The sequence below is a fragment of the Neofelis nebulosa genome, chromosome 2 (assembly GCF_028018385.1).
Source record: "Neofelis nebulosa isolate mNeoNeb1 chromosome 2, mNeoNeb1.pri, whole genome shotgun sequence".
NCBI lineage: Eukaryota > Metazoa > Chordata > Mammalia > Carnivora > Felidae > Neofelis > Neofelis nebulosa.
The window spans coordinates 143,233,745-143,247,680 of NC_080783.1; the positions used below are offsets into that span (position 1 = coordinate 143,233,745).

The 13,936-nt window shown below is 42.8% G+C and overlaps 2 protein-coding genes and 1 non-coding gene across 3 annotated transcripts in view; 2 read left to right on the forward strand and 1 right to left on the reverse strand.

Annotated features, from left to right (window-relative positions):
* Positions 1-1,927: 1,927 nt before the first annotated feature.
* On the reverse strand, positions 1,928-1,993 carry LOC131505875 (small nucleolar RNA SNORD58). The gene has a single exon (XR_009258629.1). It is a non-coding gene; the product is annotated as a small nucleolar RNA SNORD58 (small nucleolar RNA).
* A 5,639-nt stretch (positions 1,994-7,632) lies between these two features.
* LOC131504365 (trifunctional enzyme subunit beta, mitochondrial-like) lies at positions 7,633-9,848 on the forward strand. Its single transcript, XM_058716545.1, has one exon. It carries the CDS (start codon positions 7,706-7,708, stop codon positions 8,966-8,968), a length of 1,263 nt encoding a protein of 420 aa, XP_058572528.1. The 5' UTR covers positions 7,633-7,705; the 3' UTR covers positions 8,969-9,848.
* A 3,230-nt stretch (positions 9,849-13,078) lies between these two features.
* Positions 13,079-13,936, forward strand: part of DIPK1A (divergent protein kinase domain 1A) — a 102,192-nt gene continuing 101,334 nt past the window's right edge. The window contains exon 1 of the mRNA XM_058716546.1: positions 13,079-13,233. Within this exon, the coding sequence (XP_058572529.1) occupies positions 13,180-13,233 (54 nt within the window). The 5' untranslated portion in view covers positions 13,079-13,179. The remainder of the gene's footprint in view (positions 13,234-13,936) is intronic.

The following is a 13,936-nucleotide window of genomic DNA, read 5'->3' on the forward strand; positions in this document are numbered from 1 at the left end:
TATTTTCCAGAAAAGTATAACCTTTGTTTTATTTTAAAGTGAACAGAGCAAAGCAGCAGAAATATGTAGGGAGTCAGACATCCTGTGGTAGAATTCTGACTGTGCACCTTCATAGCATGACCTTGGGCAAATTACTCAACCTTTCCTTACCTGAGAAAGATTTTTAACCAATTCCAGCTCCACAGTCTATGACCCAGGGCCAAGTCATCCTTGCACTGGTTTCACCTTGATAATATCCTAGACTTTAACTCTCTTCGTGTGTTCCTACCCTTATAATTAAATCTTTGCCTTGTTCTCTATTCCACAATTTATCTTCGAGTTGCCTGCCCAGCACAGCTGTCACCTCTAGATTTGAAGCCCTGCCCTTTACACAGGTCGTGATTATAGAACCTGACAATCTTTGGACAGACCTTCCAGTTACCACCTCCAGTCTGCTGGTCTGAATCCCAGAAAACTATCTCCCTCTGAGCTATTTGATTTTGTGTCAACTCGACTGTGTGTTCAACTGCTGCCTTTGGCCACCCACTGACAACTGCTTTGATGAACTATGGCCTGATGCCTTGAAATATTTTGAGCACTTGTTAACATGTCAGTAACCCCAAGTTCCAATCCTATCCCAGTGGATATGTTCAAGTCTGGTTCTCTTCCCTTCTCTGGTATTAGTGGGCAAAACTCAGCCTACTTCCAAGGTGCCAGATATGTGATTCTATATGGTGTGAACCTATAGTATCAAGAAATTGTTAAGCTGTGTTCATTATAATCTGTTTAACAAGACAGAGACATAGGTGACATAGTTTAAAAAGATCTCTATTGATGTAACAATGGTCAAAATTATTACAGGAGTTGGTACTTAAAGGAACTAGTTTTGTTTACTAAAAAAATTGTGTAGGAAAGCTCATTCCCCTAAAACTCAAAAGTGGATTTTTACCTAAACTTTTTTGGGAGGGTTTATTGAAGATGTTGGCTCTCCATGAATTTGTTGAATAAGAAATTTCACAGGAATGGTTGTAAATTTATCTATTTACCCAGTTATGCTTTTGAAGTAAAAAGCTCCTTTTATTGAATTTTTCACTTAAAAAAAAAAAGTGATTGCTCATGGTTTTCCAGCATGGCATTTTTAGACATGGATGTGTGTGTATTAGCTAAGAACTTTATAACATATAGCCTCATTTAATCATTACATGGGTTTATTAACCTACTATTAAAGATGAAACTGAGTCATGGAAATTTTAAGTAACTTGCTCGAGAAGGCCACACAGAAAGTAGTGGAACCAGACAAACAGAATCTGTCTCCATTTTTAACCTGTTTTTAGCTCCTAATCACTACATGGAAATAAGAAACACTGGGGAAAAAAAGGAAAAAAAAAACTTGGGAAAAGATAAGGAATATACTCCATAAGAAGTCTGAACCCTCATTAACATTTTCTGAATTGGTTGGTTCTGACTGGATTTTACTGGGGGTAATCAGTGAGGAAACATCTGGTCTCCTAAGATCTCTGCTGTCGTCTGAGAGAATTGGATGTTTCCTGGATTTGGATGGTTATTCCTGTGCTCAAGAGAACTGGGAAATATTTTGGACTGTTCTTCAGAAGGAAGACAACACCACAATCACCCTAATAAACAGTGCTCTGTAGTGTGATACCAGGCCACCTCTTGCTGCATTAAGTATGCAATTTTCCCCTTCTGTAGAGAGCATGACATATCTTTATACATAAAATAGGGAAACCAGATTGTGGAATGCATTTAAATGTTATAACTTTGACAATTATTCTATAGGAGATTCCATAGGACACCCCGAGACCATTGCAGAGGCTGAAAAACTCTCAGTTTCAGGATAAGTTGATATCCTGCTGAAGACCATTATCCACCGTTATAAAGCAAACTCTTCAATAACTTCAATAACTAACAAGTTTTTTTTTCCCCAGCAGTTGCTCAGAGAATAGTCGTTTTCATGATTAATCTGAAGGTGTCCTGAGAAATGCCATCACTGCAGCCATGTGACAAGTTTTATATGATAATTTCTGATATGCTTGCTATGGTCATTGTGAATTCTTGATGTAAGTCTTTTACTGCCATGTTTTCACTGGGGGAATTTCAATTTTCAGAATTAGAGTGTTATGCCTCAAGTCAGACAAAATCTTAGCACCAAATTATTATAGGCTGTTCTTTTTCTTGAGGAACGATTGCAAAAAAACTATAACATTTCTTCAGGGAATGTACCAGTAAGAATAAGAAATAGAATAAGACTGTCATTCAACTGTGATTCAGTTTCAGATTTTGAATGTTATTTTTAAGTTAAAAACATCTTTAAAACCTATTCTATTTTTTAATTTTTTTGTCCTCCTAGACAGCCTCATTTATTCATTCATTCTTTCAGCAAAACCTTTTATACACCAGGTGCTGTGCTAGGTATTAAGGACATAATATGAATTAGAATTTGCTGTCAAATTGTAATCATTCCTTTTTTAAAGCATTCTATATTTAAAAACCAGATACACAAAATGCCTGCTCTACTTCATATTAAATTTCTTGTGTTCTATACTCCTAACATAATTTTATAACATTTTAGACACAATAGATTGGTAATATTTGATAGTGGTATCAATGGACAATTAGAGAATCATCATATTTTTAAAAATCAATATCCAATTTGCCTTATTTATTTATTTTACATTTATTTATTTTTGAGAAACAGAGTGAGACAAAGCGTGAGCAGGGCAGGGGCAGAGAGAGAAGGAGACACGGAATCCAAAGCAGGCTCCAGGCTCTGAGCAAGGCTCCAGCACAGAGCCTGATGCAGGGCTCGAACCCACAAACCGCGAGACCATGACCTGAGCCGAAGTCGGACAGTCAACCGACCAAGCCACCCAGATGGCCCCCAATTTGCCTTTTCATAGAAGATAAATGCGTGCCCTGTCTCTCATTTTAGCTTTTCTTTCTTTCTTTCTTTCTTTCTTTCTTTCTTTCTTTCTTTCTTTCTTTCTTTCTTTCTTTCTTTCAAGTCTTTTATTTTAACGCCCTTTCTCTCATTTCAGTCTTTCTTTCTTTCTTTGAAGTCTTTTATTTTAACGCCCTTTCTCTCATTTCAGTCTTATGTTCTCATGACTATATCACAACAGACTTAATTTTTCCTGGGGTGCAAATTCAGTCACCACCTTGCCTTACCATTCTAGTGCATGGTAGTGACTGAACTTGCACCCCAGGAATCAGTGTAAATAAATTATTAATTAGTCTGTCCTGTTCTCTGGGGAATCTCACATAAAACAGGGGCTGTTTTTTCATTGAATCTCTAATTCAGAGTCTAATCTCTTCCTTCTATTCTCTCTACTCATCCTTTTCCTGCTTCAAAGAAGCAGGAAGCTTCAAAGAAATTCCTGATTGTGTCTACTTTCCCAAATCACTCACAAAGAGGTTAACTCAGAGGTTGCAAAGTCAGATGCCTACAGGGACCAACCTGGAAAGAGAAATAAGTGCTAGGGGCTGAGGCAGCAATATTAGGGAGTGAGGGGAGACTGGGGCAAACCTCAGAGCACCGGCCCAGATAAGAGGAGGGTGCTGTACTTAGCACCAGCTCATTGTTGCTGACTGAATGATCAAATCTTTGGTTAGCTGATCATCCAATTTTCACAAGAGTCAGAAATCTGGATCTTTATGTAAAATGTGTCAATCTGTAAATGTTGGACCACCCAAACAAAACATGCCTGCCCAGGGCTGCCATTTGCAACCTAGGCTGTCACTGGTATTGAATTCAAAGAACTAAAAGCACCATAGGTTTTTGAAACGTCCTTGAAGAATGTGAGTTGAGTCTGTGACCCAACCCCACACTCAAGGGAAAAGGAAAAGGAAAAGGAAGATTTCTTATCAGGGTTGTGGTTTGATATTTGTCTAATTTGTGCATTTTCATTAATCTAATCAGTACATTGTCATTCTACAGTTTTAAAAAATGTAATAAAGCAATCCATCTTTTATATAAGAAAAGGGGGGATGAACTATATATTCAATTTAAAAATACATATTCAATTTTGCTTTTATTTATATAAAGGAACACTGGCACGGGAAGAATACATTAAAAATTAATGAGTGATTATCTTTATAGGGTAGGGACAAGGAAGAAAGGCATGAATGTGGGATTAAGACTTCTCAATCTATACTTTTTATTTAGTTTTTATTTTTGAAACAGGTGAGAGCATTATATATTCAAAAATCAAAAATGTAAACTGAAAGTAAATGGCATTAACATGCCAACTTATTTTTTATTGCAGGGAAGCATGACAGGTTGAAATATAAATTAGAATGCATAAAAATATATAACAGGACAGGACCACCTCACTGGTTCAATGGGAAGAGTATGTGACTCTTGATCTCAGGGTCATGATTTCGAGCCTCATGTTGGGTGTGAGATTAATTAAATAAATAAAACTTCATATATATATATATATATATATATATATATATATATATATATATATGAAGTTTTATATATATATATATATATAGGAAATGGAATTATAAATGTTAAAGAAGAAAAGGGAACAATGTTACAATTAGGATAGATAAAGAAACAATTTTTAAATTTACTCTTTAAATGGTATCAAATTGCTATGGTATTTATAGTCCATTGAACACACTTAAAACTTGTGTGACCATCTTATTTTTAAATGCCAATATTTACAATGTAACATTGAAATGGTTTCCTTTACAATTGTTTTTTTTTATGATAAAAATTTTGGACACTGATATATAAACAGGGATAGATGTATTCTCAAAATTCTTTTAAGAGTATATAAACCAAAAGGTTTAAAGACTACTGAAAGTTCAAGACTATTTTCCTATACAGTTGACCCTTGAGTTACATGGGGGTTAGGGGCGCCAACTCCCCCACCGTGCAGTCAAAGATCTGTGCATAACTTTTGACTCTCCAAAAACTTAATATCCTACTATTGACCAGAAGCCTTACCAATAACATAAATAGTTGGTTAACACATATTTTGTACATTATATTATTATATGCTATATTCTTACAGTAAACTAAGCTAAAGAAAACAATATTAAGAAAATTGCAAAGAAGAAAAAATACACTTACAGTACTGCACTGCAAAATATGCATATGAGGGATCAGCAAAGTTCAAACCCATGCTGTTCAAGGTTCACTTGTACTTGAAGTACTGGAGTCACTCCTTTGCCCATGGAAGGCCAAGTTATGTTACATGATGAAAAATTAGCACCTCTGAATACTATCATATGGATTAGTTTTGGATTAGCTAGCTTTTATTTACAAAAACAGAAAACTTTTAAGTTCTATAAGAATGAGTGCCAGGTAAACAGGTAAATTTAGATGTCTATCAGATAGGTCCAACATACAAATTCAAGAATTTGCAGGGCTACTATGATGAGAGTGCAAAGGAGGGCCAAATCAAGAGGTAGTTTCTTACTCAAATTTGCCATAGGCCAACCTGCTTGGGTCCATCTAGGAACACATAGAGGTGGATTTAAAACCAAAAGTATGGGGGCGCCTGGGTGGCTCCGTCGGTTAAGCGTCCGACTTCAGCCAGGTCACGATCTCGCGGTCTGTGAGTTCGAGCCCTGCGTCAGGCTCTGGGCTGATGGCTCAGAGCCTGGAGCCTGCTTCCAATTCTGTGTCTCCCTCTCTCTCTGCCCCTCCCCCATTCATGCTCTGTCTCTCTCTGTCCCAAAAATAAATAAACGTTAAAAAAATTTTAAAAAAAGCAAAAAAAAAAAAAAACCCCAAAAGCATGAAGCCCCTGGGTGGCTCAGTAGGTTAAGCGTTCAACTCTTGATTTCGGCTCAGGTTATGATCTCACCGTTGTGAGATCGAATTCTTCATAGGGGCTCTGCTGTCAGCACAGAGCTTGCTTGGGATTCTCTCTCCCTCTCTCTCTCTGCCCCTCCCCTGTGCTCTTTCTCTCTCTTAAATTAAATAAACATTAAAAAAAAAACCAAACAGCCAAAAGTATAAGTCCAGTGGTATGAGGGCTCATCAAACCCACCTATAATGGTGCACCCAGAGTGGACCCTAGGGGATTGCTCTAGCCCCATGTTTCTCTCTCAGGCTCTTAGAACATGTGATGACAGGAAAAACAACCCAAATTTGAAATGAAAATGATGTAAACTAATTTTCCCCTTTCAAATAAGAAAGTATTAACTACATTTAATCTTTGTTGACTCTAAATAAAAAACTGAGCAATCATTTCTTCTCATTAAGTTCAACAATTTGTCTTTGCTATCCCTGTTTATATACCTCACTACGAAAAAATCCAGTCTCCCAAATCACCCTTCATCCTCCACCCACTGGCCCACTCAAGGCTCTTCATACCACCTTTTCTGAACACTTTTCCTACCATTCCCCAATTTCTGAGATCTTTCACTGCATATCCTCTGGAATTCATGGTCCTTCATCATCTGTATCCTCAATCTCCTCTCTGAATAGTTCCTTCACCTGTTCTAAAGCAAGCCTGGTTCACCCCCCTGTGGATGCCAATTTTCTCTGCAACCTTTCCAGAGACCTCAGGCCACTGGACTTGGAGGTGGAATAGGAATCCTCCTTGCTCTTCATTGCTTCTTTCAGGCTCTTCTTCCTCTCCTTCTGAATTTCTCTCCCTGCCCAGTAATTGTTTTGTTTTGTTTTAAGTTTATTTATTTATTTTGAGAGAGAGAATCCCAAGCAGATTCTGCACTGTCAGCTTGGAACCCCACGCAGGGCTCACTCTCATGAACCAAGAGATCATGACCTGAAAGTCAGATGCCCAACTGACTGAGCCACCCAGGTGCCCCTGTTTTGTTTTTTAACTTGTGTCCTATGATGTCGTCACTCTCCTATTGTGGAAGTCACCTACTAACTCATGTATCACTCTGCCTTATTTTTCAAGGACTTTATCTTTTGGCTACTGACACCTTCTCCAGCGATTAGCACCTCTCCTAATTCTAAGTCTTGTTTTTATTATATACATAGATCATCCTTATGACACTCTTTTTGACTCTCTTCCAATGACACTGTATTCCACACCCTTTAGGCATTTATTGCCATTGTTGTATTCCACTCTAGACTTCATTACTTCTCCATAATCTTGTTTTCATGCATCCCACTCTAATTCCCATGTTGTTGTGGTCACTCTGCAGAAGAAGTAGGACAGACTCCTCCACCTCAAATTTGGTTTGGATGTTGAGACTGATGATGCCACACATATGTACCAAGAGAGTATGAAAAGGTTTATGGTGCACAGTTGGTGGAGTGTGCAGCTCTCGGTCTCAGGCTTGTGAGTTTGAGCCCTATGTTGGGTGTAGAGGTTATTTAAAAATAAAATCTTAAAAAAAATGTTTTATTACTCACACACAGAAGCTTTCTGTGGAGAACTGGGCAGGCTCCTAGGCTGGTACAAATATAACCTAAGGGAGAAGAGAAAGGAGACTGTCTTAGGGTTTTATGGTGATTGATGGCTAGGACCAGAGTGAAGTTTCCCTCAAGTGGGCTGGGTCTCTAATGGTTTGAACTTTCTGCTAGCACCAAAGGAGCCATCTTATCAGTTTTCCCACATGTAGGCCACAGGGAAGAGAAGAGGAGGGAGGGGCTTGAAAGCTGTCAGTGAATATAAAAAAATACATCTTTTGACGTCTAGTCCAGGCATTTGGGTTAAAACCTTGCTTGCCCGCAGCGGGAGCCGGAGAGGACTGAGGCTAAGATTTCAGAATGACTTCCATCTTGACTTACACGCTTAAAAATCTTCCCAGTACATCAAAATGGGCCCTCAGATTTTCTTTGAGACCTCTAAGCTGTTCCTCCCAGCTACGAGCTGCCCCAGCCGCCCAGACCAAGTCAAAGAAAACCTTAGCCAAACCCAATATAAGGAATATTGTGGTGGTGGAGGGTGTTCGCATTCCATTTTTGCAGTCGGGCACTTCATATAAGGAACTGATGCCACATGATTTGGCTAGAGCAGCACTTTTGGGTTTGCTGCATCGGACCAATGTCCCGAAGGATGTTGTTGATTATATCATCTTTGGCACAGTTATACAAGAAGTGAAGACTAGCAATGTGGCTAGAGAGGCTGCCCTGGGAGCTGGCTTCTCTGACAAGACTCCTGCTCACACTGTCACCATGGCTTGCATCTCTGCCAACCAAGCCATGACCACAGGTGTTGGCTTGATCGCCTCTGGGCAGTGCGATGTGGTCGTGGCAGGTGGTGTAGAGTTAATGTCTGATGTCCCTATTCGTCATTCAAGGAAAATGAGGAAGATGTTGCTTGATCTCAATAAGGCCAAGACTCTGGGTCAGCGACTGTCTTTAATCTCTAAATTCAGATTGAATTTCCTGTCACCCGAGCTCCCTGCGGTGGCCGAGTTCTCCACCAGTGAGACCATGGGCCACTCTGCAGACCGACTGGCCGCTGCCTTTGCTGTTTCTCGACTGGACCAGGATGAGTATGCGCTGCGCTCTCACAGCCTGGCCAAGAAGGCCCAGGATGAAGGACTCCTGTCTGATGTTGTGCCCTTCAAAGTACCAGGAAAAGATACAGTTACCAAAGATAATGGCATTCGTCCTTCGTCTCTGGAGCAGATGGCCAAACTAAAACCTGCATTCATCAAGCCCTATGGCACAGTGACGGCTGCAAATTCTTCTTTCCTGACTGATGGTGCATCTGCAGTGCTGATAATGGCAGAGGAGAAAGCTCTGGCCATGGGTTATAAGCCAAAGGCATATTTGAGGGATTTTGTGTATGTGTCTCAGGATCCAAAAGATCAACTTTTACTTGGACCAACTTACGCTACTCCAAAAGTTCTGGAAAGGGCAGGATTAACAATGACTGATATCGATGCTTTTGAATTTCATGAAGCATTCTCAGGTCAGATTTTGGCTAATTTTAAAGCCATGGATTCTGATTGGTTTGCACAAAATTACATGGGTAGAAAAACCAAGGGCCATGCGATGATAGTGGAAGCTTATCCAAAATAATAAAGGAGAGGTGACCTGGAGTTTCTGCGCAACACTCGCACTAGGCAATGCCATTCCAATGCATTACTAACTGACATCCTTAGTTCCTGTCTCCTCTTAGGAAAAGACAATTTGTGGCCTTCTGTTCAATACTTTGCAATTAAGCCTTGCTAGTATTCTGAGCTTTCCAGTAATCACGGCTTACTACTCTTTCAGGGATTTCTTAATCAGCAGAATCTCTCAGTGTTATGTTTAAACAGTTGTTTGGGGGCTCTATTTTCATTAAATACTTAAATGAGTGGTTGCAGTTCAGGAGAGATTTGGAATCATCTTTGTAACATTTGCAAAGTATACTCCTTCCTATTTGTGACCTAAAGATGTGTGTTTTCTATAAAATACAAACCAATGTGCCTAAAGAAACTTAATTATGGAAAGGTAATTCAGAGTTTAAATGTCACTGAAAACTTACAGTAAATGTTTAGATATATAAGTACCCTGTTACACTTAATAAAGTGAGGGAGTATTGAAGAACTGTTTGCCTTAGTTTTTACCAGAGGTAAAGGGTGGTTCCCTTGGCTTGGGGGCAGATTTTGCCTTTAATTACTCATTTGTAACTTTTAGCCATTTTAGTCAGTCATGTGGCTGCTAGGGGTATAAAGAGGGTCCTGCTTTAGAATAACACCTTTTTGGGGCTCCTGGGTGGCTCATTCGGTTGAGCATCCGACTTCCGCTCAGGTCACGATCCCACGGTTCGTTGGGTTCGAGCCCCGCGTTGGGCTCTGTGCTGACAGCTCAGACCCTGGAGGCTGCTTCTGATTCTGTGTCTCCCCCTCTCTCTCTGCCCCTCCCCTGCTCATGCTCTGTCTCTCAAAAATAAATAAATGTTAAAAAAAAAAAAAAACATTTAAAATAACACTTTTCTCCCCATTGCTCCTTGGGGGTAAATTTATTTCACTGTTTGGAGATGTGTCTGCCAGGATTTAAGTCAAATGTAAAGAAATTTTATAAATAAAAACATTAAAAACCTTTTTAAAAAAATACATCTTTTTAGATTGTTGCCTTTTATTTGGACTCCTACAGTCCCTCGAAAAACTTGCAATTCACTGATCCAACAATATTTTCTCTGTCCTTAATCTCCACATACCCACTCTTCCCCCACCTTAAACTCGGAGAATCATAACTCCCTTACTTACATTCTCAAATTGCTTTCTCCTCTTCCCTTGGTAAAACCTGATTAAATAAAATTCTAAGCCTACTCTGAGCCTGCATCCTTGCAGCCAGTTATTATTGGGCAAAAACAAAACCAAACCACAATCACACTGATTTATGTCACTTAAATTCATGACCATGATCTCAAGTGGGTCCTTTATGGCACTCAGTGAGCATATGATTTTTCTCTCTAGTCCATTCATCTTCCCATTCGCCTAGATAACTACTTCATACCTTCTCTCCTCAAACCTCTGTTACTCTTCTGCACCTCCCTCTATTGATGACCTTACCTTCTTTATCTCTGAGAAAATTCAAATGATCAGAGGAGATATCCACAGATTCCCTCCTCCCCTCCTCCCCAACTGCTTGCCTCTTCCCATAGAAGAACCTGTGCTCCTATCAAGAGAAGATCCTGTCACTTGTGTGCTAGATTCCAAACTCTTTCCCTCTCAATGACACTGCTCCAGCAATTCTCTCTTCTTGACCCTACATTAATTTTTCTTCTTCCAGATCTTTTCCAGGTAATTCTCATCAAATTCTCATCAAAAATAGGTATTTCTCCCAATATTTTGGTCCATCTGTTTTTGACTCCACTTCCACCACCAGTTACTGTCCATTTTTGGGCTCCTCTTTGCAAAGGAACTTCTCAAAAGAATTGTATTAGGCATCTCTAATTCCTCTCTTCCCATTTTTTCTTCAACCCACAGAGATCAAATTTCCCCCCACTGCTCCATTGAGCAATAGCCTCTATGGTACTAAATCCAAAGGTTAGTTCTCAGTCCTTACATATAAGCATTCATTCCTGCTTGATACACTATCTTCACTGATTTCCAGTCACCTCTCTCTGGGTTCTCCTCTTTCACTGGCTGCTCCTTCTGTCTCCTTTGCCAGCTTTATCCTTGGTTCTCTCCTACTTACACTCACTCTCTTGGTGACCTTGTCCAGTCTCATGGTTATAAATATCACCTAAATGTTGGTATCTCTCACTTGAGCCACTATCTTTAACCCCAGACTCACATATACAACGGCCTACTCAAGACTTCACTTGGATTTCTAAAAGACCTCAAATGTCACATGTCCAAAATTGAATGCATGATCTTTCTCCTCAAACCTACACTACCTGTAGTTCTCATCTCCACTGTTTTCTTTTTTCATATCCCCATCAGCTTTATTACCCTGTTTGATTTTACTTATTTCATTTATTATTATTTTTTTTTAATTTTTTTTCAACGTTTTTTATTTTTATTTTTGGGAGAGAGACAGAGCATGAACGGGGGAGGGGCAGAGAGAGAGGGAGACACAGAATCCGAAACAGACTCCAGGCTCCGAGCCATCAGCCCAGAGCCTGACGCGGGGCTCGAACTCACGGACCGCGAGATCGTGACCTGGCTGAAGTCGGACGCTTAACCGACTGCGCCACCCAGGCGCCCCTATTTCATTTATTATTTATTGCCTGTTATCCCTACCCTGAAAGTGTAATATCCACAAGGGTTGGGATTTTTGTGTTTTATTCAGGTTTATAACCCAATAGAATAATGTCTGGGTACTTAATATTTATTGGATGAATGAATTAATTACACCCGGAGCATCCATTCTTAGCTAACTCAGAAATTACTGTTTTCTTAACCCAAACTGAAAATCCATGAAAAATGGGTTTATCTGCCAGCAATAACTTCCTACCCTAGTTTAAAACCCGTGTCTGTACGTGCATTGGGGGAGGGGCAGGCACGAAGTTTTTTGTTTTGTTTTGTTTTGTTTTGTTTTGTTTTGTTATGTTTTGTTTTCCAGAAATGCAGAGCTCCAGAACAAGGTTTAGGTAAAAACCACAGTAAAGATTTGGTTCTGGAGAAAACACTTGGCAGAGCAACAGGCCAGAATGAGTTGTACCTAAACTTTGTAGGCATCACGTGAAAAGGTGGTATGTGGGGTAAAAAGAAGCAAAAACCCATCTTCCTTCATTACAAGTCTCTTGGATCAACAGCTGTTCTCCCACTAGGGTGGTTCTTTTTTCCCTTATTTGGACTTCACTTTCAAAAGAAAGACACCACACCCTCCGTTATGTAGCCTTCACTGAGTAGCTCTGCCACGTCCCAGGTCTCCTATCTTCAGGACTGCATTTAATTCAGTAATACTTTACTTTCTTTTGAGTCAGGGTTCCTGGGTGGGGCCAGGAAAACTCTTTATATGTTTGAAAACAATACGAACTTTTAAAAAGTCAGACTTTTAAAAAAGTAATAAAAAAAAAAGTTTAAGGCCGTTAAGAGGCGAAATGGCTTGGGGGGCGGGGGGGGGGGGGGGAGGCGCACACTCAGTTGAGTGGAAAGGAGCCCCGTCCGCTTTCGCTCCGCCACCAGCGCAGAACCCAGTCCTCGGGGGCTTCGCCGGTAGGCCTTACCCACTGCGGCAGATGCCCCCTGCCCCGGCCGCACCGGACACCGCGCGCGAGGGAGAACGAGCCCGTCCCCACGGAAGGAACCCCAAGCTTCCCTTAAATTTCCATGCAGCCCGCCCAGACACTTCCCGACTGAAGGAGCACTATCCATAGCGGGCGTTAGTCCTGACAGGAGGGGTGGCTGGGTGGCGGGAGGCGCTGAGAGCGCAGCGTTGCGAGTCGGGAACCGGCTGCCCCTGGCCGGGCCCGCCCCTCCCCGCGTGGAGTGTGCGACACCCGGGCTTCCGCGGCGCCCTCTGCCTCCTCCGCACGCCTCCCCTTTAAGCGCGAGGCGCAGTTGGATTTATGTCGGCCGAGGCGAGGCGCGACTCCCCTTTATGGCGGAGTCGGCGGCAGCGGCTCTGACAACCGCGGCGGCGGGGCGAGTAGAGCAGGAGGCAGAGCCTCGGACTGCCGGCCGCTGTCTCCGCAGAGGGGCTGGGGGGGAGTCCGGCCCTCGCCGCCGCGGGGGCGGAGGAGTGGGCGGGCCCGGGCGGGCTGGGGGCGGGGAGGCCGGGGAAGGCGGGGAGCCCGGTCGCCTGCGCTCGGGTCCGCCTCTGACTGCGGCGCGGCGGGGCGATGTGTGATTACCATGGCGAGGAGTCTCTGTCCGGGGGCCTGGCTAAGGAAACCCTATTACCTCCAGGTAGGCCGGCGGCGAGCCCTCCGGGCGCCCTCCCTCGCCGCGCGGGATTCGCCCGCCTCCCTCCTCCCTCACTGGGTCGGCGCCCGCCCGAAACCCGCTGCCCCCTGCCGTCCGGCACCTGGCGGCGCGCCCTCCCCGGCCGCCCGGGCGCCGCAGCCTCCACGGCGGCGCTGCCCGCGCCCCCCACAGCTGCCCCGGCGCCTCTCGCGCCCTGGCCGCCGGGCTCCGGGGCCCAGGTCGCCCCGCCCGGGCTCGCCCTGGTGCCCCTCGCATTCTGAGAGCCCTGAGACGTGACCCGGGTGCGACCCTACGCTCCTAGCAGTTGAGGCTCGGCAGCCTGGACTCGGGACGTGCCGCCGGCTTCTCCCTGGTCCGTTGCTCTCCTCCTCCTCCCTTGTGGGCCCCGCACGTCGGCTTTTCAAGACTCTGTGTCTTCGGTCTGTGGTGGGAAAGGTGGTGTGTCATTCCACCATATTTTAGGAAATTATGGCAATTTGTCACATCACTGTTTCTGCAAATCCCCGAGAAGCGACGTGTGCCTTGTGCTGAGCCCCTTGGTTCGGTCTTTCCATCTCACCCGTAATTTAAATGGGAGGTAGGGCTCAGAAGCCCAAATGAGGGGCGGGTGGGTGTTTGCTTTCTAAAAGGAAAGGGGACAGTGTCTGGTGCCGATCTCAAATACCCCAGCAATGCAAACGTAATT

Bases quoted from the DNA above. Each gene is read 5' to 3' on its own strand.
- LOC131504365 (XM_058716545.1), top strand. From the start codon at position 7,706: ATGACTTCCATCTTGACTTACACGCTTAAAAATCTTCCCAGTACATCA.